Below are 23,195 nucleotides of genomic sequence, written 5' to 3' on the forward strand. Positions count from 1 at the left end.
AACATGGTTCATTACTCGAGGCCTCAATGACACACAGTGCTCGAGTAGGACATCTAGTGGTCAATAATATGAAGTGCAATCAAGACGTGGTCGTTGGTTCATGGATTGTTTTGGATTTGATTCGCCATGCACACATTCCTGTTTGACTACACTAGATGATTGTATGGGTTGTAGTGGACACAAAAATAATATTACTAGTAATAATAATGACAATAACTATTGAAGAGCACGTTTCTTATTTCCCATGTTTGTCTGTATCCCTATATACTCTTTGCTTATATTCTGTGTTATGAAACATTTAAACGGTGCTGCTACATTCGTGAGATGCTCTACAAATACAGACTGATGTCATTTTCACATGGGGCTGGTGCAAATAAAGATTTTATGGATTATTATGGATTATGTCTTGGGGTTTATTGGTAAAGAGGTCAGTAAAGAGGGTGTGCTTATGTAACTGGTTATGAGGTTTTATTGAGAAATAATTTATCAACAGTTTTGGGACCACTGTTCCCTCCAAGCTGCGCGCCATACTTTTTTTTTTTGCGCATTTATCATCTATTTTTTTTTATTTTTTTTGCCATTTTCGAGTTTTTTTTTAACTTGAGTCTCGACTCAATCGTTTTTCTCAGGAGGTTGGACTTTAGCCTTTGTGCTGGAGGGTTGAACCCTCAGTTCCAAGACTTTCAAAGCCTCCAGACCTCCCGAGTCCTCAGGACCTGAGCTTTCACACAGTCTGAGGGCTGAAATTTTCTAAGTCCCACAGTAGTTCTCTGTTAGATTGAACTTCCAGACAGTCCAAGGACTGATATCTTCTAAGTTCCTGAGTACTTCTCTGTTAGTTTGAACCTTCACACAGTCTGAGGACTGAAATCTTAAAAGTTCTTGAGTAGTTCTCTGTTAGTTTGAACCTTCAGACAGTCTGTTAATGTTTCGATTAAATCTTTGTTTTTCTTTTTAAATGTTTTACCACCTTTTAATGTTTAATTTTCTTTTTAAATCCTTCATTGTATTTACAGTGTAATTCCTATTTGAACTTTTATTGTCTTTAAGATATAATTTTCTAATTAAACATTTAATTTTTTAATTAAATGTTTTGTCTTTTTTGGATAGGTGTAGTGAGAGACAGACAGGAAACGGGGGAGAAGAGTCGGGGGAAGACTTGCAGCAAAAGGGTACTAGCGGGACTCGAACCCGGGACGCTGCGTCAGGTACCAGCCCCTGTACATTGGTCACCCGCTTAACCCGTTGAGCTATACGGGTACCGATGTTTTGTCTTTTTAAGGGTTTAATAATCTGATTAAATGTTTTGCATTTTTAAAAATGTTTAACATTCTTCTTGTTGAATTGTACTTTTTAAATGTTTAATGATGGAAAATACTTTATCTGTAATTTCTAATATTTGTATTTTTAAAATTTTGTGTAATTTCATAATGACATGTATTGTATCGTGTTGAATGATCTCATTCCATATTTTGTCTGTTTAATATAATTTAATGTAATTTAATGTTTAACTCTATTAAACAGACAAAATATGGAATGAGATCATTCAACACGATACAATACATGTCATTATGAAATTACACAAAATTTTAAAAATACAAATATTAGAAATTACAGATAAAGTATTTTCCATCATTAAACATTTAAAAAGTACAATTCAACAAGAAGAATGTTAAACATTTTTAAAAATGCAAAACATTTAATCAGATTATTAAACCCTTAAAAAGACAAAACATTTAATTAAAAAATTAAATGTTTAATTAGAAAATTACATCATAAAGACAATAAAACTTCAAATAGGAATTAAACAGAAAATACAATGAAGCATTTAAAAAGAAAACTAAATATTAAAAGGTGGTATATGTACATATAATTTAATTGTATTTAATGTTTAACTCTATTAAACAGACAAAATATTGAATTAGATAATTCAACAAGATACATGTCCTTATGAAATTAAACAAAATTTTTAAAATACAAATATTAAAAATTACAGATAAAATATTTTCCATAATTAAACATTTAAAAAATAAAATTAAACAAGAATATTAAACATTTTAAAAAATGCAAAACATTTAATTAGATTATTAAACCTTTAAAAAGACAAAACATTTAATTAAAAAATTAAATGTTTAATTAGAAAATTACATCTTAAATTTCTTAAATCTTTTAACAATAAAACTTTTTAAAAGTTTTATTGTATTAATTTTTTTTTGTTTGATTTAATTGCTTTTTGTTATGTAGTTTATTTCTTTAATCTTCTTTTTCTGTCAAGATTTTAACCCCAACCTTAAAAATGAAATAAACCCTAAATCACAATTAAAATACTTCTGTTGTCACAATCATGAGTTAGTCAATTATTCAGTTTATCAATTCAACTTTATTTGTTTAGCACCTTTTACACAGATGACAAACCTAAACAAGCAAAGAGAAAAAACTATGATTAAAACTCAAAAACATTTTTTAAAAAAAGCAAACAAACAAAAAAAAAACATTTAACATGGTAATAAAATATGTTGTGTCCAGGGGATGGAGGGAGTTTATTGAAGTCTTCTTGGGCTCACATGGGAAATCATTTAAAATATAAACTTGATATTCAGTGTAAGGAAACTGGAAACTGCAGAGCGACAGAAGAACCAACAATATCTCCTGTTTTCTCATTTAATGAGTCGACTTTTCTTGTGCTTTCAGACCAAAGAACTACAGACTCTTCACAACCTGCTCAAACTCTTGGTACAGGACCTCACCACACGGGTCAAGAAGGTTTCCATCTCATTTCTACTCTGAAGCTCACCTTCTCCTGCTCAAACTGCTGATAAATGTTTCTGCTGCTCTAAAGTCTGGTCTCCAGAACTTCCTAAAAACTCTCAAAGTCTCTTCTGCTGCAGGTTGCTTTGTAGAACTGTTGCAGAAAACCTCACTAAACCACATGGAGGGGCCTCAAGATAGTCGTCCAAATGAAACCGTACAAAAACCAAACTAGCACAACCTAAACGCTAAAGTCTCCTGCAGCCTACCAGAGAACCTCTGAGAACAGAGAATCAGGACAGGAACTCTTACCTTCTGGACAACCAACGCTGGTTCATAAACAAGAATACAGAATGTGTCTGACCAAAAACCTCTGAAGACTCACTACAGCCAAGATAAAGACACAACTCAGCTGCTCCAAATCCACTAATCACTGCACACATTAGCACCATGTGCTAACTGTGGCTAAAGAACCACATTTACAACTATCCAGTACAAAGCCCTAAAACACACCAAGAAACACATTAAAGTCTATTTTACTGCTGGAAGCTGCAAGCCAACGCCTAAAGAACAAACTAAAGCAATGGAGCCAAACCCAGTTCTGTGGTGGAGAGAAGCAGAGGAAATGTTTGTCTGCAGCTAAATAAAGCAGGAAGACACTGAGCTGCTCAGGTGTTACTGATAATACCAAGCTGCCACCTGGACAGCCAATAGGAACACAGCTTACTGGAAGTCCAGAGGGCTGGGTTAGTGAAGGAAATTTAATTTAAAGTTGAAGCAGAAAGTTAACAAAGAAAGTTGAAAACCACCTTCTGATCCCTGAAATCTCTGAGTTTTCACACAAAGAACACCTGAACATGTCAAACTGGTTCCATAGTAGAACCATCATTGTAAAAACGTCATAGTATGGTGTGTTGCTCAAAAAACATTAGGACCCGGCTGTCAGGGGACAAACATGTAAGAAACATGAGAACAGAGAGAACCCAACCAGTAGGTCACAGTTTATCATCCCCCAGTCATCTCCTGAAGTCCATATGGTGAGAGACATCAGTATCTGGTTGTTCATTTACCAGAGGATGCTTATAATCATGCTGATGTGGTCTGTACTCTACACTATTTTAGTGACTCAATAAATGCCTAAGTTGTTTTTTTAAAATGCTTTTTAGTTTTTAATAAACATTTAAGAGCCTATATGTAATCAATAAATGGCCTTTGTCTATCTTAAGAAAAACTCACTCAGAACTCTGATATGTTAACAGTACTAAATAAATCAATAAATACATGCATACACACATAAATAAGTTAATACATTAACTGTGTTAAGATAAGATTTAGATTTTTAAAAAAGTTGTTTATGTTTTTGCAGAATCCAGTATTGCTCACTGGTTGGTCATTACATTTTGTTAGTTTGATTTCACTGTTTAAAATGATGCCACCTCTTTTCAGACAGAACCTGTGATAATAAAACAATACAAAATTTTTAGGTCCGTGTTAATAAAGCACTTAAAGCTTTAAGTATGGCTAAATGCTTTTTTCCAAATTAAATATATCACTCCTTAGGTGGTAGTGGCCCCAAGTTCAGTAAAGTTGGAAAGATATTCACAGATTCGGACTTCCAGCATCAATAACTCATTAGATATAGGTTGTCAAAACATAAACGGTGCCTCTTTCCCATTGTTGCAAGGCAGACAATGTGCTACAAGCCCAGTTTTATCAAAAGTAGCTGTCTTTCAAGCTACAGGAATAACATTGGTGTCTATGGAGTGAACAGGGTTTATTTCTAAGAAGAATTTAGGGGTCTTCCCTAAAAATCTTACATGTTAACACTTTTTTTTTAAACGTGTTATTGTTAGATCAAACTAATGAATAAGGTTTCATATGACTCTTATGCAAACAGTAAAAAAAAAGCATTCTTATTAGAAAAAACAGCAGCTTTTTGTACTGTCAAAAGTCAAAAATACATTAAACCCACTTTTTAAAAGATTTTCTCAGAAAATGTAAAATGACTTCAAGAAATGCAAATATTCCCAAGACCATTATCATGTAAGAACAGAGCTGAGATGAAAATTGACAATATGTAATAATTATATTGCACAAACAATGGATGGGAATATGAATCGTACTTACTATCGCCACTAAATTAGCACCAAAAAAAGTTTTTTTTGGGAATTAGGTTGCTTATTTATTATTGTATCCCATTTAAGCAAACACAGTTTAGATGATGGATGAACTTTGGAGATTTGCTAATGAAGAACTGATCAACTTTGCAATAACTGTGTATGCTGTGTTTGCTCTAAATTTTTCCAACCTCTTCATGTGTTTAGACAACTAGTCAACCATAAAATTGTCCAGGGACTAAAAGGGCAAAGCTTAACCTAAGACACCAACCAAGTCAAACCCAATGATAAGTTTGGCCTTGCCCTCTGAACCTATCCCTAACTAGTCCTGATTATTCATTTGGAGAGTAAAGTGGTACAAGTAAGACAGGTAGAGATGCAGGAATACAGCAATAATACTAATACATTTTGTTTGTAATGCACATTTCATTTCAGCAAAATCTCAAAGTTCTACCTTAAAGATTTAAAAGGATAAAAACAAAATAAACCAGTAAAAATAAAGAAAATAATTATTTCAGCAGCATGTTTAATTAAAAGTTTTGTTAAAAAGAAAGGTCTTTAAGCCTTTTTTAAAAAGACATTCACTGTCTGTGGAGCTCTCTGGTGGCCAGGGAGAGAGTTCCAGATGTGAGGGGCAGCTGAGGTGAAGGCTCATGGTCCGGAGCTTGGTTCTGGGCAACCCCTTTAATTCAGCCATGTGGTTGTGCGTAATTCCAAAAAGTAAGTCATTATAATCCAGCAGAAATATTCAATTAGTACTGGTCATAGTGCAGACAATCCATTACTGGATAGATTTGGATTATTAGACTGATCCTAATTAATCCCAGAGATTTATCGAGCTCTGGATTAATGTCATGAGACAAAAGTTTTTGAAAATCAGTACTGATCTGGTGCATCCATCACTAAAGTATCCTCCACTCAGCAGTTCCATGAACATCAAAGCTGCACCTCCAGATGGCAGCAAAGACTGCATTTTATTATGTGACATTTCACCGAAACTGAATAACTCATCCTGTGCGATGAAGAAGAAAGAAGGAAAGTAAACCGAACAGTCATACAGAGATGTTTGAGTGCAACATCTGAGTGAGGGTGTGTGCTTATGTGTAATTCTACAGGATCTGAGGTATCATCATAGAACTGTAAGCTGCAGAGCGTCTTCTTCCTCCTGACAAGCTGATTCCCTACCTGTCTGTTCACACTTGCTTCGCATCTACACTACAAGACAGCTCATGGAGGCTTTTCCAGGCACACACACACATTTACACATCTCTCAGTGTAAATCTCCAGGGACCATAGTGCTTTTAGAAACAACACACAGCTCCGTGCTGTCAGACGAGGCTTTCAAAACTCTGTGGGTTTAATGTAAATGAGGCTGTCGTGCCTAAACTTGACAGGGGCCCAGAATTTCTAACAGCACACTCACCGGTGCGTTGAGGAGTGGTTGTAATTAAGTTATCTTGGAACTTTGCATGAGTAATTAACGAGAATACAATATCTCTATTAATGTCGCTGAAGTTCATAACGACATGGTTTTGTTAAGGGTTATTTTTTTAAAAAAGCATGTTTTTGGACTGTGGGAGGAAGCTGGAGTGTCTGGAGAAAACCCACACATGCACAGAGAGAACATGCAAACTCCATGTGTGACACACAGAAATGTGTGATCACATTTTTGTAATGTATATTGGTTATAATGTGTTGAATTGCATGTAAAAAAAATCTGTGAATGGGAATATTTTTTATTTGAATTTTTGTATAAAGCTTGTCTAGGTGTAGTTCCTAGATTACGCCACAAGGGGGCTCAACCTTTTACAGAGACCGCTTAGTGTGTTTAGCAGCCTCGTCTTCAGACTGGCAGAAGCGAGGGAAGAAGAACAGCATCGTCCGTTGTCCGTCTCATTCTGTTCTCCTGGTTTTCACAGGTTAGTTATCTTCATAAAGTGCACATGAAGTTAGAAACAATTTACATTATCTGTTACGCCTTAAGTATTTTCGTAAGGACGGTATTTTTGATGCCAGTATGTGTATTTTTTGTATTGTAATGTCCGTTTCGCTAGATGCTAGCAAGTATTAGCCTAGCAGGCTACGTTCAGCTAGGAGTAGCACTTAATGGCTGCGCTATTGTTGTTTTCGCGCTCTTTTTTTTGCTTTTGTTAACTTTGTGGGGCTCCTTTGACATTCTTTTAAAATATGTATAGTTCTGTGTTCTTTTGTTCTGTATCTGTTTTTGTGTGTTAAAAGGGTTTGTATCAACTTAACCAGGCTTGCCAGTGCTTTTATGGGACTCCTATTGTCTGTTAGTGGCACATTTTGTGGATTTTGTTTGTGCTATTGCATAATACATGTTGGATTGTGTGCAATGTGGAAGGAAACATCTGGAAGTTTGGAGGGAAAAAAGTGCTATAAAGGCATTTTAAGTGTCATTTGTGAAATACATTTCTGTGTAATAAGAATAAACAGACTGGTAAGAAGTGAGGGAAGAAGAACAGCATCCATTGTCCGTCTCATTCTGTTCTCCTGGTTTTCACAGGACAAATTTAATCTGAAAACAGGCTTCATCTGCGGGGCGGTTACACATGCAGAAAGGTCCTGGGAAGGCCGAGACGCAAACCGGGGATCTTCAAGCTGTAAGGCAAAAGTGCTAACCACCACACCACTGTGCAGACCAAGATATTCCCTCATTTGGTGTTTTGATGATTGCCAAGAGTCTCCCATAGGTGTTTAATTAGATTGAGATCTAGTAAAGGCCATAGTGTATGACTCAAATCATACCCAATAGATAAGGGCACTGTGATCCTAGAGAAGACAACTCCAGATCACCTCACTGTATATGGGTCAATATATAATTGAGGGACTTTTGAAATACATGGGATATATCTTGCATACATTTTTATTAAAAGTTAAAAAAAAATAATGTTTATGTTCATTATGACCATGTTTTTACTAATTCCATAATTTATTGTGGAAAGAATTGCTTATTAATAAAAAAATGACTGGATATCACTAAAATGTCAACTAAATAACCGTCCAAATTTAATAACAACCACTTTCTAATTGGCTAAACAATAATACAATGAGCTTATTCAAAATTTGTTTTGATTGTGTTCTTTTTATTAGGTTAAAAGATAATCATGACAGATTTTTTTTGGCAATATATCAAATTTTATATGGAAAATAACAAATTGCATTGTAGTTTCAGCTAAGGTACCCATTACAAAAACACCTCTCCAGGAAGTGTGTTAATTCCAGATCACATGACCTGCTCCACGTGATGTCATTTCCTCCTGAAGAAAAGACTGGCAAGACTCCAAGGCTTTCTGAGTTATTTAATATAAAGTAGTGTGTGAGTCAAGTGTGGTTTTATGGCATGTCAACAAGTTTACTACAAGATCTTTATGAATAACTTTCAATTTCAATTTTACTCAATTGTATGTATAATATTTAGAAGAATCTGTCTGGTGTTTGATTATAGTCGGCCATGTTGATTTTAGGCCTGAAAACAGTAAAAGGGTCAACTATGATACCTGTCAACTATGGTACCAAAAGTCCAGCAATTAAATATTAGCTCATATAGGATTCAGGTTTTTCCTTTAATTTGTCACTCATTTGCATTTTCTGACACTTGAGCAACAGCACTCACACTGTCACACTGTCATTGGAACATCTGGATATCTTTTTTCTGAATACCACCTGTGCAGTATTGTTAATAAAACTGAAACAAAGCGATTAATTATGGGAATTAATTAGCTGTCACCTACTGTTGCACAATTAGACATCATCTGTACGTCCATGTTTAAACAGTGAGCGTGTCATCAGTATAACGGTTGTAGATATATATACACACACTCAGGGTATGAATATGGATGCCGAACCTTGAAGGCACCACATTTTCTGACAACATTAGGTAAGATACCGTTGCGCTACACACTCAGGTCATTAATCTGCAGCACGGCGCTGATATTTGCAGACTAAAATGATTTTCTTCACCGGCATCAGTTGAGAAATTGTCCCTCCTTTGGCAGACTGCACCTTGGGAAATTAACACGGTAACACTTTTCGGCAGCATTTTTCATCTTTATCAGGCAACTGCAGTTGATCTGGAAGCCGGAGTGTTGGCATTTATCGGTGACTGATTCTACTGTGGGGGGGAAAGTGGGCCTTGACATTAAAGTTAACAGTCATTACTTTGAGCTGCTATTTGACTAATGTCAGACGTGACGGCCTGTATCTGGCGTACATGACCCCAAATGTGTTTCATTTAACAGAGTAAGTCCTGATAAGCAACTTCGCATGAACTGCCTCACACAGGATTGAGCTTAAAACAGTCAGGGAGTTTCTTATTTATTGCATTATTCTACTCCAAAAACACAAGTAGCAAATTCCATCAACACATCATTTAAAGTAAGTTGGTGATCAAAAGTGTCTAGCATGCTTATTGTATTTCTATTATCTAAATGCTCTAAATAACAACGGTTGACAAACTAAAAACCGTTAAATGAAAGTATCCTAATCCAAATGAAGTGCAAAAACAGTATTATTCAAATTTTCATGAATGTTTTGTGGACAAACGCCACTGTTAAGCAGTTTTTTTTCTTCCCTGAATTATTACAATCCAACTGATAGACCCAAAAGTTAGTGAAAGTTTCATTTTAATAAGAAACACTTTCAACAAAGTGTGAACACATGCTCAAGATTGTCAAGTAGCAATCTTATTTTGGAAGAGAACTCAACTGCACACCCATACCGATTCCAAGACACTTCTGTTTAATTTATTCAGATGAAAATTGACAACATCAACCAACTGTTCACAAATAATTCTGCAAATCCCCTTAAGAGGAAATGAAAAACTAAAAATGCCTTGTGTACTTAGCATAAAGCGGAGACTGGTTTACAAAAATAGAAGTTTTAAGTCAGGAAAGAAATGCTAGGGACCATGAGAACATAAGAGCTCCAACAATATTTCATTTGCATTCAGAACATAGCATTTGAATGTGAAAGTACGTTAAAAACTAGAAATATTTACCTTAAAATTACGAGGAAAAATGCGAAATTGATAATGGGCATAAGAGCTACATATTAAATTATGGATAATTATTTCATTTAAATGGGTATATAATTGAAGAAGGCAGAAAAATACAGTCAATTGTCTGTTTAAAAAAAAGAAATATAAATGCAATTTCCTGTTATTGTTAGCATAATACTTAACCCTCGTGTCATCCTGCAGGTCAAAATTGACCCGTTTTAAAGTTTGAAAATGTGAAAAAAATACATATTTTCACAGTGAAACTTCTGATGTCCACATTTTCAACATTTTTGGGAAATATTTGAACATTTTTTGGTGGAAAAAAAAATGTTAAAAATGTTTAAGAATATTCACATAAAAATCAACCAAAATCCAGCGAAATTAACTGGATTTTGGTTGATTTTTATGTGAATGTTCTTAAGAGAATATTATAAGTTTTACTGATATATATGTGATCACTTTAAATTTTTTAGAATTTTTTAGGAAGATTTTTATTCATTTTTTGAAAATATTTACAAGAACTTTCTTGCCAAATTGGGGGATTTTTTTAAAAATAAAACTTTTAAGGGAAACTTTTAAGGAATTGTTGGAATTTTCTTCCTGAAGGTTTTGTGAATTTTCAGAAATTTGGGGGATTTTTTTTGCAGAATTTTTGGATTTTTTTCAGACAAGGAAACTATATTTTTTGGTGCCCATAAATGAAGACAACAGGAGGGTTAAAATAACTGTTGGGTTGTTACTTTGCAGATAATGTCTATAATTTTACAGATTTTTCTATGCTATTTTAAGAAAAACCGACAATTATAAAGTTAATTTATGTAAAATGTGAATATTTTTACAGCAACTAAAGTCTTAACATGTATTCCCACTTACAGAATTGTGATTTTCTTCACAGTTTCTAAAGATACATCTGCACAGATGGAGCGATGTGACTGAAACTCCACCTTTAATATCAGGTGATGCTGTTCTGACAGGAAGCCGCATCTGTGAAAATAGCACATAACCCCCCATAATTCACAGCCACAAATAATCTAATTTTATATACCTGCGATATGCATCAAGACAGATGACTGTGGAGAACATTTGAAACCTCGGGAAAGGATCTCCTTGTCAGTGAACTCAGTGTTTTCCTCCCACATCCACACAGCAGCGAAGAATAGTTTTTGACGCCTTTCCCAGCTACTGTTTGATTAGACTTTCATTAAAGCACACTTTTAAAAGCTCGCCGTTTTTCAGGCTAAAAACATCTGCTAATCCCTGGTCACCTTCCGACTGACAACACCTTCCAACTTCACTTGCTTCAGTTCAGACGCAGCTCTCTGCATGGGTGCGGCAGCACAAACAGACTCCTGCGTGCAGGAGAAAGAAGCATCAGAGGAAATACCCTTTCACTCCGAGGTCTTTTTTCCTCCCTTTTGCTGCCTTCTGAGGAAATGTAAAGGAACCTCTGGGAGAACAGGGAGCGTGGGTGAAGGAACAACTGGTGCAGCAGAGTCTACCAGTGTTGAGGTTGTATGGACCGAAGTTGTAAAGCATGCAGATGAAGCAGCAAATGCCTATCAAATATTCATCAGACCTGGGGAGGCAGTGCAGCTTGTAAAAGAAGATGAAATAAGGGGCAGGAGCAGTCCCTTCGTACAGCGTCTCGTCGCTTTCGCTCTGATGCCCCCTCGACTTTCCCTTTACCAGCTTCACTATGCACACACCTTTCTTTTAGCAGGGCCCCGAGGCTGCATGTTAATTTTAAGCAAATGCACAGAAAGAATGAAATTATAGATTTGTGTGGTTTACAAGTACTTCACCAGTCTGTCAGCAGATATTCATCTGCATGTGAATGGCTGTCATTTGCATCATTATGTGTGCAAATGTGGGGCAGGCTGATGAGTGTGTGAGCGCCGGTTAGTTGTAGATGCTGCAGGACCAGACAGCCTACGGTCCTCATCGCTGACTGCAGCCGACAGCATGGGGAGAACTGTGCGTCGTCACCTTCCACTGCCATGGCAACGGCCTGCGAGTCACCCCGGGCGAATTGCGCCGCCCATTTACAGTCAGGGGCTGACTCCTGATCAGCCCTGGAGAATGTCAGCGCTGAATGAGATGGACACGTGTACACACAGAGAGACGCGTGGACATAAACGGGGCTGTCATTGTTCTTTATGATCAGCAGCATGATGGACTCATGAAGCGTTCAGACACAGAAAGGCTGCACAAAGAGAAACACACACTGTCATTTACACAAAAGGCTTCACACACAAATGACTGATCTTCTGTCTTCCATTGTTCACATACAGCCATAATTATTTCTCTATATATATTACTGTACGTATGTCTGTGTATATACAGTACCTAGAAAAACTATTCATCTCAGTTGGAAGTTTTCTCCTTTTATTGCTTTTCAGCATTGAATCATGATAAATTTAACCCTCCTGTTGTCCTCTTTTATGGGCACGAAAAAATATTGTTTCCTTGTCTGAAAAAAACCCCCCAAAAATTCAGCAAAAAATTCTCCAAATTTCTGAAAATTTGCAAAACCTTCAGGAAGAAAATTCCAATAATTCCTTAAAAAGTTTCCCTTAAAAGTTTTTTTTTTTTTTTAAAAATCCCTCAAGTTTGGCAAGAAAATTCTTGTTAATATTTTCAAAAAAATAAGTAAAAATCTTCCAAAAAACCCTAAAAATACCTAAAGTGATTACATATATATCAGTAAAACTTGTAATATTTTCTTTAAGAACATTCACATAAAAATCCACCAAAATCCAGCGAATTTCGCTGCAACAAAAAATTCGATTTTTAAAAAAATAATTTAAAAAAAATAAAAATACATTTTGTCTGACAATTTGTTTCTGCTTTGCTAAATTACAGATAATTTAACAAATCATTAATTTACATGTTAATCCTAAAATAATAAAAAAACATAATAGTCAACAGAAACTATACAGATATTTGCAAGTATTTGAATAAAAATAATGTACTTCAAAGATGGAAAAATGCAACAACAAAAAAAATTGATTTTTAAAAAATAATTTAAAAAATAAAATGGAAAAAATATTTTAAATTACACCTTGTTTCTGTTTTGTTAAATTGCAGATAATATCTAGTAAAATCAAGAAAAGAACTTCAAATTCTGAACTAATGGTGAAGAAAAATGAAATTATCAATCCAATGTCATTAAGTTACCTCAAGTTGAATTTACCTTTGAATGTACAAATGTGGGAATCTTACACCTAAAATACACACAATAAGTTGACACAGTTACCAACATTATTATTTCAACCCAACTCATTTAAATGTGAGTTGTTTTTTGTGCTTTTTTTTAACTACATATCTTATTTTTTTTCTAGTGCTATTGGCCCCGTCACCCACATTACTATGTAATCTGTTTATTTTAATCTATTTGTAGAAGCAATTCCTGCCAGGTTTCTCCTCCGTCTTCATCCCTCTGGGCTCTTCTTCATCACCACCGCCTCCTTTCTTCTCCTCTTCCTCCAGCAGCTACTTCGGGCACCGGGCGGCTCCGGTCGTTCCCACGCTCCGCCCACCTCCGGCAGACAGGCAGTAAGAAACAACCACACACACCGGTGGGCGACACTTCAGGTGGCCTATTAGGGTTTCATTGGGAGGGACGGAAGTTGAAGAACGATTTGCTGCGATCTCGTCATCCTCTCACATGGATCTCACCGAGCTGGAGTACAAACACAGCGGCCGGATGGAGGAGAGGAGTCGGAGTAGTTCAGGTGTCTGATCACACGGAGGAGGTCCGAACGCGCTGCAGAGGAGAACGAACGGAAAGTGTGTGATTTCCAAACATGCACGGGATGAGAAGTGAGGATCTTGTTAGGTTTTCGGACAGATCATGGCTGTGAAATCCCGGACATTCTCCGGCGGCTGCTCTGTGAAGTGTTTCTGGTGATGCTCTCCACGCCGTGCCAGGTGCCCGCGGTGTGAACAGGAACCATGGCTCTGCTCGTCGTCCCGCTGCTCCTGCACACGGGGCTGGTTCTGGGCTCCAACTACGGCTACGTGGAGTGGTCGGACAATGACCGAGACGACAAGAACCCGCCGGTGTTCAGCACCCAGAACATCAAGAGGGAGCCGCCCCACCAGCACCCGACCTACTACCCGCTGCCCGCCACCGAGCGCGCAGTGGTGGCGCACAAAATCGAGGAGGACCTGCCCAGGGTGGTGACCGCCTTCCTGCACACCGGAGACTCCTCTGCGCTCCGGCAGGTCAACTGTTCCAGGAGGTACGAGCTGAGCAGCCTGAGGGGCGGCCTGCACGTCGCCTCCCACTACTCCCTGCACAGCATCCTGGACACCGTAGCGCACGCCACGAACTTCCTCAACATGATCCTGCAAGCCAACAGGTCCCGGGAGCTCAGCCTGCGTAAGGACATCCACTGGTACCACGCACTGGTGCAAAGCATCCTGGAGGGGGACCCCAAAATCCACAGGGCGGTGGTGACCCTGCACACGGACGCACCGACCCCGGGCCCCCACGTTTTCCTGCAGGCGACCAGGACCGAGAAGGAGGTGGTGCTACAGGACCTGTCCGGCTCCGCGCACCGCCACCTGAAGAACAGAGCCCCGGAGTCCGAGTGGTTCAACGAGTTTCGGGACGGCAGGAGGCCACACACGCACCGGAGAGTCCCGGAGGCTTCAGGCTCCAAGAGTGGAAGTTACCTGCTGGACAAGAACCAGATCAAGTGGTCTGCGCCGTACCTGGAGTGTGAACACGGAGCCTTTGTGCCATACTGGCTGCTCACCCTGTCTGCTGGCTTCTATGGTCTTAAGAGCAACTCAGCACCAGAGTTCAGGTGAGATTGAGAAAAAAAACGACCTATTATGTCGTTAAAATGCAGTTCTGTTTAACAATAAGGTGTTCTACACAAGTTTTCCTGTAACATTACTGGACAAACTGGCAGCTGTGATTGCAGCAGGTTGTTTTACTGTAGTTTTACAGAGTTGCAACTGTAATTTACTTAAATAATTAATTACTGTATGACTGATTAAAGCAGAATATAAGGTTTACTATTTGTAACTGGAACTAGACCTTCCAATAATATACTGTATTTATATAGAGTTGTCACTGTGATCAACATTATCTCGACTTACCTGTAAATTACATAATTTTCATATATATATATATATATATATATATATATATATATATATATATATATATATATATATATATATATATATATATATATATATATACACACACATAAATACTAATGTGAATTGCAGCCATATACCATAAATACCAATCACAGAAAACAGGAACATTCAAGGAATGTTCACATTAACGTTCCCTGAAGGTTCCTGTTTGCTGGGATGTGTTTTTTTTATGTTTTAAAACTGCTTAAGAGTGTGTTATGTTTCAGACATGGCTGCTCTCATAGAGCTTGGAGAAAACCTTTTATTTAAATGTTTTCATTTTGATTTTGGAGTGTCTTTTTTGGTGTAAAGCTGCTTTTCTGGGGGCTTTCATCAACAACTCTGTTTGCTGGGATGTGTTTTTTTTTTATGTTTATGATCCAGCAATGAGATTTCCCAACTCTATTTAACCTTTTAAAAAGGCATATACCACTAAAACACCAAAAACAATAAAGGATAAAGTTATTTTTTCTGAATTAGGAGCATTTATTCAAAGGCAGCCATGTAATGCAAATTGTCGTCTATTAAGTATGTTTTACAAAGTATGAGACAATAATTGAACTTAATGTAAAAAAAAAGTGTAAATTATTTAAAAACATATTTTAAATGATAATTTAAAAATATTTTAATGTAATTTCAAAAAATAGGTTTTATAATGATAAAAAATGTCAAAATCGAGTGAGTGAGATCACTAGTGTACATAATTTTAAAAAATAATGTATAAAAATGTAAAATATTTTATGTATTTTTTCCATTTTTAAAAAGATAATTGTCAAGGTTTTTAGCTGACTATCTGTCATTCTTGTTTTGACTCCAAAAAAGCATCAGATTTTACTGTTTTTCAGCTCAATAGTGTTATAATTTGTCTGTGTTTTTACAATACTTCATTAAAGTCCATGTTTATGACTAAAAATGACACATAATAGATAATACCCATCAATTAATCCCAGCTAATAAAATATAAAATCACTGCCATCAAATGCATTTAATTGACGATAACGGCACTTAATATAAATATGAATATTGCTGAACTGCAGTCCTAAAAGAACCAGATGGTGGTAAAGCATCTTCACAGGCACAAGCAGACCTTCCTCATTTAAATGCCCATCCGTCGGAGCACACCTGTGCCTCTACAGTCTAATGAACACTGCAGCCTGTGCACAGAGTGTTTGTTTGTGAAGGGATCTATACAAGCTGGCATTGTGTGTGTAGTGTGTGTGTGTGGGCAGCATTAGGTGGCTAAAAACGCACAAGGATCTCGTGTTTCAAGGCTGCGGTCCAAGAGTGTCTCGAAAAGATCAATTAAATCATGAATAAACAATGAAATATCAACAGCTGCAACACAAAACCGCAGTGAGTTTCAGGGGCACTTAGATCAGTGTAAGCAGAGGTGGATCACTCACACAAACGTCAGTGTCGGTGTTGAGTCATGTCTGATGGCTCTTTTAGTAAATATCCAGGAAAAACGTTATTCAAAGAAAGAAAGTTTGTCCTTGATGCGGAAGACTCCCATGTTTTGGAGCCAAAGTTTCATTTGTGCTTCAGAGGACGTTCCATTGACTTCCATTCATTGCTTGGCAACTGGGGCTGCAACTAGTGATAATTTCCAGTGATGATCAATCTACTGATTATTTTCTTGATAAACTGACTTGTTTAGTTTCTAAAATGTCAGGAAATGGTGAAAAATGTCGATCAGGGTTTCCCAAAGTCTAAGATGATGTCCTCAAATGTCCACCGCCCAATGATGTTCAGTTTGCTGTCATAGACGAGGAAAGAAACCAAGAAATATTAAATTTTCTGAAGCTTGAATCTGAGAATTTTGACTTTCACAAACTGATGAAATGATTTTCAAAATAGTTAGTGGTGAATTTCTACAACATTTTGATTGATTATGCAAATGCAGCAACTTTTCTGAAGACCAACCATAACTTAAGTATAAGCTGGAGTTGCCTAAACCTAACCTTATTCTTAACTTTTCTGAACTATTCTTAACTGTGGGTGTCAAAAACACAGGTATTGACAATAACCATGATATTTAAGAAGTGAAATATTGACACAAAATGAATTTTACACACATGATAATATGGTAAATAGTCCAGCCTCAGTAAGTGTCTGGAAACTCCAGTATAGGAACAACAAAGTATAGTATTGGTTACAGACTCTAGCACAATTCATCTGCCAACACAAACTAAATGATTATAGCTTTTTTCACATTGTCTATACTTATTCCAGTAATATCATTTTTGTGAATTCTTTCCACCATGATAATCACATAGAGAAAGTCTGAAACTCTGACAGCTCCACCTTAAACCAGCTCCTCTCACAAAAATTTAATGATTATGACACCTTGTTTCAGTCTGACTAGGGGCTTTTATTTTGAAATGTTGCCTTTTAAGAGAGTACAAGAGAATTAAGTTTCTCATTTGGAGTCTGAAAATGAGCAGACATTTCTCTGGGCTGTTATTCAGTTTTTTGTTGTGCACATTATAAATATTTGTTTGGACAGTTTTGGAAGCTCTTCTTGACTTGTTTTTGTCCTCAAAAGGGAGGCACATTTCTACAGTGTGGCTCTGTAAACGCATTTATGTCCAGTAAACATCCATCCAGTCAAACAAGCACGCTCACATCCACACCTGCAAACAATTTAGAAACACAAATTAACTTTAGCATGTTTTTGGACTGTGGGAGGAAGCTGGAGTATCCAGAAAAAACCCACACATGCACAGGGAGAACATGTAAACTCCATGCAGAAAGATCCTGGGAAGGCCGGGATGCGAACCGAGGATCTTCTAGCTGCAAAGCAACAATGCTAACCACCGAGTCGCTGTGCAGCCCTCCGGTAAACATGATTAACCCTCCTGTTGTCCTCATATACGGGCACCAAAAAATATAGTTTCCTTGTCTGAAAAAAATCCCAAAATTCAGCGAAAGAATTCCCCAAATTCCTGAAAATTTGCAAAACCTTCATGACGAAAATTCCAATAATTCCTTACAAGTTTCCTTGAAAGTTTTATTTTTTAAAAAAAAATCCCCCAAATTTGGCAAGAAAATTCTTGTAAATATTTTCAAAAAATGATTAAAAACCTTCCAAAAAAAATCCTAAAAATATCTAAAGTGATTGCATGTATATCAGTAAAACTTCTAATATTTTCTTTAAGAATATTCACCAAAAAAATCAACCAAAATCCAGCGAATTTCGCTGGATTTTGGTTGATTTTTTTTGGTGAATGTTCTTAAGAAACATTTTTAACATTTCTTTTTTTCCACCAAAAAATGTTCAAAGATTTCCCAAAAATGTTGAAAATGTGGACATCAGAAGTTTCACTGTGAAAATATACTTTTTTTCCCCCCACATTTTCAAACTTTAAAATGGGTCAATTTTGACCCGCAGGACGACACGAGGGTTAAAACAAACACAGATCTACTTTCACCTCCAGCATCATGTTGAGTGAAATCCACTTTTAATGAAGCAGGACAATAAACAAGACAAACAGAATCAGGATCACATTGTGACAAGCCATGCTCGGCGGTTTATCGACAGCAGCTTGTGATTTGTGCCTCTGCTTGGCAAATATCCACCCGGCTGACGTGCGTCTGAGCAAACTGCTGCATCACTACCTGCTCCGGGGACTGTCAGTTTTGTAGCTTCATGACGTGGCCAGGAGCTGCTCTGGACTTGTGCCGCAGAGTCGCCGTTATCGGGATCCGGCACTGACGAAGGCGACTGAATCAGTTTCATCGGAGTCGTCATGATCCTCAATCTTAGCTTTCAAATCCCACAGACAGTTTCTGCAGCTGCTCAGAAAGTTAAGCGTGTCTCTTCCACGGCACAGTTTCAATTTGCTGTAATGACTCAGACAGTCTGTCCGCTTGTTCATTCCCAAAAAACTGATTTATCGGCTGTCTGGGATGTTGCCCATCTAAAACCATCGCCGTGCCATGATGAGGATGTTTAACTAGTTGAGAGAAACGGACGATCTGCCCCGAGGTGTGTGGAAATGTTAAGTGTGATTAAATGAATTCAGCGAATGAATTCATAATTAAATCAATCGACTGTTTCACCCCAGCCAGGAGGGTTTTGAGTGAGTTTTAATGATTGTGACATTTTACAAGCGACTGTGATTTGTGACATTTAGAAGAAGCAAAGTCGAATACTTTAACTCATGCATTAAATCCCATTTGTGAAGTTGCATTAGAATATAGAGAGGACAGTGGATTACAGAGACGTAATCCCCGCGCTGCTTTCGCAATATGAGGCAATATTTTTAGTAGCTCATCTTTGAAGGTGAAACGTTGGGCATTGAAATAACAGTTTTTTCTTCCTTTGATGCCAAAATTCCAAGAAATGGAGTTTTTCCAAGAGCTTTTAGTCATTTCATGCGGTTTTATCCGTCATTGAAGTTTGCTCAGGTGTCCTTTTTACAGTACTTATGATTTGAGCGCTTTTACTCCTTTACTCATCGACAGGCTTGAAATTCATTCCTCAGCTTGGAAATTGCAGTCTAAGAAGTTTAAACTCAAGGTTTGCTTACTGCCTTTCTTCCAAAGCTTTTGGCCTTAAACCTCCACAGCAGAAAAGTCCAAAAAAACCACCACTGAGCTTACTTGTTCTCTGTGTTACAGGTGAAAACTATGTAGAAAACCTGGCTACTCAGCCTGGACTTGGCATTGTTTTGTCACATTTCCAAGATCAAGAATAAACTCTCACTCTTTCAGTAATGTGGTTTGGCATTTGTTCGAATTGGCTGTCAAGTCAGCAGAGGGAGCCAGGGGAGAATTCAAGTTAGGAGGCAACACAATAAAGTGGTTATTCAAGACCCGAGTGTGTCTCTCAGAAAGATGCACTTGAGTGTAAATATTGGCTGCGGCTACACAATCAGATGCACGCCGCTTTTCCTCCTCTGCTTTCTGTAAAGGCGAGTCGTGTTGTGCCGCTTCTTCCACTCGTCTCAGTCCTGTGATGACATTTCTATAAATAGCAGGTTGGTCGGCTCTGAAGAGAAAAGCATTTGCTGGTGGAGATGATGGAGTCAGATCCACCACGTCTTTGACCTTCTGTCTCAAAGCAAAACTCTGTCCTCGTCGTCTTTCTCGTTATCTTTCCTCCCCACTTTTCCTCGCTGTCCTTCTACAACCAAATTCAAAACTCAGTGAGTCTACATTGCCAGAAGACCTTTAGGGTTGTGAACTTAATGTAAGCTGCAGATTTGAAGCAGAATTTGGAGGTAATGAGGGCTGGACGGAGGGAGGCGTCCCCGAGGCACAGCTGATTAGTTTACATTCAGCGATGCTGTTAAAGGTGACAGGATTATTTCTGGCTGTCTCAAAGGTCGAGGGTGACTTTAAAGGTGCAACAAGCAACACTTTGCCATCTGGAAATGAGCACCTGAATAAAGCTGCAACATCTCAGTGGATACAACAAACAAAATATGGCATCACTCTGAAGAATCTAGTCACATCAGGTAGGATTATACCGGAACTACAAAACCAGATCACACAGAGGTGATGCTGTTTACCGATTTTAATTATTAGGAGGTGCAAAAACTGAACAGCTGATGAGAAATTTGCAACATGTTTATCGTGTTCAGAGGAGCCAAAGAGAGAAAACAAACACACCTGCAGGGTGAAAGCTACGGAAGACCATTCTCACCTTAAAAAAATAACTTATCAGTATGTACCACTGTTGTGTGTGTTTTTTTTTCTTTTAATTAGTGTTTGGAGATGACTAGCTGGATTTGAAACTGGCAGCTACTTAATGGAACTGTTACATCATCTTATTTTGAAGAATGCTACAGCTAGCTTAGCCAGTCTGGTTCTGAAAGCATAAGTAAACAATTGTACTGCTAATGGTGTAGCATTCTCTTAAACGTTAAAAACCATGAAAAGTTTAAAAGGTGGATTTTGGGGAGTTCCTTAACATTTTCCTCGATAATACGAGGTTGACTGCAAGGGACCAGATTGATCGGCATTTTGGTGCATAATTTTTCTGCTAATATGTTAAAAGCTCTGGTATTTCTGTTGTTTTGGAGGAGGTAACGCTTTCTTAGCTCTAAACTGGATGCCTTTTCATCAAACTTGGTGACTGATGGTAGTTTTATTTTAATGCACTAGTTTTGGCCAAATTGTCAGCATTTTCACTTAGTAGCTAGGCAAGGCAAGTTTATTTATATAGCGCAATTCATGCCCAAGGCAATTCAAAGTGCTTTACAATAACAAAGGAAATAAATAACAAAGAGGATTTAAAAGGTAGATGTTAAAATCATAGAAATAAAACATAATTTAAGCAATAAAATCAACATGAAATTTTATGATCATAATCAACAAAATTAAAACTCAGATAAAAAAAGATAAAATAAAATCACTTAAAGTTACAGTGCTGTGGAAGGAGTGACTGCAGTGCTGGTATTAATATAGTCATTAATCAAAGGCAACAGTCAAATAACTCTTTAACCTTGATTTAACCCTTGTGTCGTCCTGTGGGTCAAAATTGACCCGTTTTACAGTTTGAAAATGTGGGGGAAAAAATCTATTTTCACAGTGAAACTTCTGATGTCCACATTTTCAACATTTTTGGGAAATTTTGAAAATTTTTTGGTGGAAACAAAGAAATGTTAAAAAATATTTCTTAAGAACATTCACAAAAAAATCAACCAAAACTCAGCGAATTTCGCTGGATTTTGGTTGATTTTTTTTTTGTGAATGTTCTTAAAGAAAATATTAGAAGTTTTACTGATATATATGTAATCAGTTTAGATATTTTTAGGATTTTTTGGAAGATTTTTACTCCTTTTTTGAGGGAAACTTTTAAGGAATTATTGGAATTTTCTCCCTAAAGGTTTTGCAAATTTTCAGAAATTTGGGGAATTTTTTTGCTGAATTTTTGGATTTTTTTCAGACAAGGAAAAAATATTTTTTGTTGTCCATAAATGAGGACAATAGGAGGGTTAAAGGAGCTAAGAGTTTCAACAGACCTGCAGTTTTCTGGAAGTTTGTTTCAGATACGTGCAGCGTAGAAACTGAAAGCTGCGTGATTAGCGTAAATCTTAGTGAGAGGTGAGATGCTTTTGTGTTGGATTAAAGAAGGTGATTTTCCATACCAAGCTCATGTCTTTGAGTACAGTCCTGTCTGTCGTGGCTGTATATGTTTGCTTAATAATGCTTAAAATTGTGCCTTGCGTTGCCTCGCACATGTTCACAGATGATTGTCGGATCTGCTGTCTATCACATCTCTCCGCTATTTTGGCATCCTTTGAGTATCCACCAAGCCTTGACCTGTAAATGCAGCCTGGAAAACACACACACGCACGCACGCACGCACGCACGCACGCACGCACGCACGCACGCACGCACGCACGCACGCACGCACGCACGCACGCACACACACACACACACACAAATGCTTTTTACCACTTTACGCTATCAACATGTTTGCCTCCTTCTCTTTCTGTCTGCTGCTGAGCTTGAGGAGAGGTGGTGACCAGAGCTTCACTTCTTGCTTGTTTGTTCCACTTCCCAGCAGGCAGATGGAAGTAACAGGTGTCAGGCTCCACATAAAAACAAAGCAGAGAGGGAATGTATAGGAGTGTGCAGCCAGCTTTATGGTGAAGAAATGCACCGGAGAGGGTAATTAAAGAAGTAGAAGCATCCTTTATATGTGCGTATGCAAGATGAAAGAGAGAGTCGCAGACAGATGTGAACTGTGCTTTAATCTACAAACAGTGGGTTATATGGCAGCAGCTGAAGTGAACTTGGTTCCACCAGTTTAAGTCCCAGGCAGAGTTCCTCCTCTTCTAATGCTACATTTCAGTCACATCCCTCAACCGTATTTAACCTCCTTCATTTCACAGTGGGGATCTGTGATGGCTCACTGCTGCCTCGGCCACAAGTCTCTGTGTATTGAACTTGTTGTTTGGAACTTCAAGCAGTAAGAAAACAGGATTTTTTCCACACTTCTAATGTAATGTAAAAACTTCTGCTGTCTGAAATGATGCAGAAAACAAACCACATATGGAAATACTGTCTGTTGAACACCAAGAATAAAATTAAGAAGAACCACCAGAACTGCTATATAAGCTAACAAAATCTGTACTTTCAGGATAAGTCATTTGATTTTCTATATTTTCCTTGTCAACAAATCCCACAGTTATTCATTT

The 23,195-nt window shown here is 37.4% G+C and overlaps 1 protein-coding gene across 1 annotated transcript in view; it reads left to right on the forward strand.

Moving 5' to 3' along the window:
* Positions 1-13,390: 13,390 nt before the first annotated feature.
* The window catches only part of LOC111588111 (probable G-protein coupled receptor 158), an 83,685-nt gene continuing 73,880 nt past the window's right edge, over positions 13,391-23,195 (forward strand). The window contains exon 1 of the mRNA XM_023298266.3: positions 13,391-14,699. Coding sequence (XP_023154034.2) covers positions 13,840-14,699 — 860 coding nt within the window. The 5' untranslated portion in view covers positions 13,391-13,839. The remainder of the gene's footprint in view (positions 14,700-23,195) is intronic.

Source organism: Amphiprion ocellaris, chromosome 10 (assembly GCF_022539595.1).
Source record: "Amphiprion ocellaris isolate individual 3 ecotype Okinawa chromosome 10, ASM2253959v1, whole genome shotgun sequence".
Classification (NCBI taxonomy): Eukaryota; Metazoa; Chordata; class Actinopteri; family Pomacentridae; genus Amphiprion; species Amphiprion ocellaris.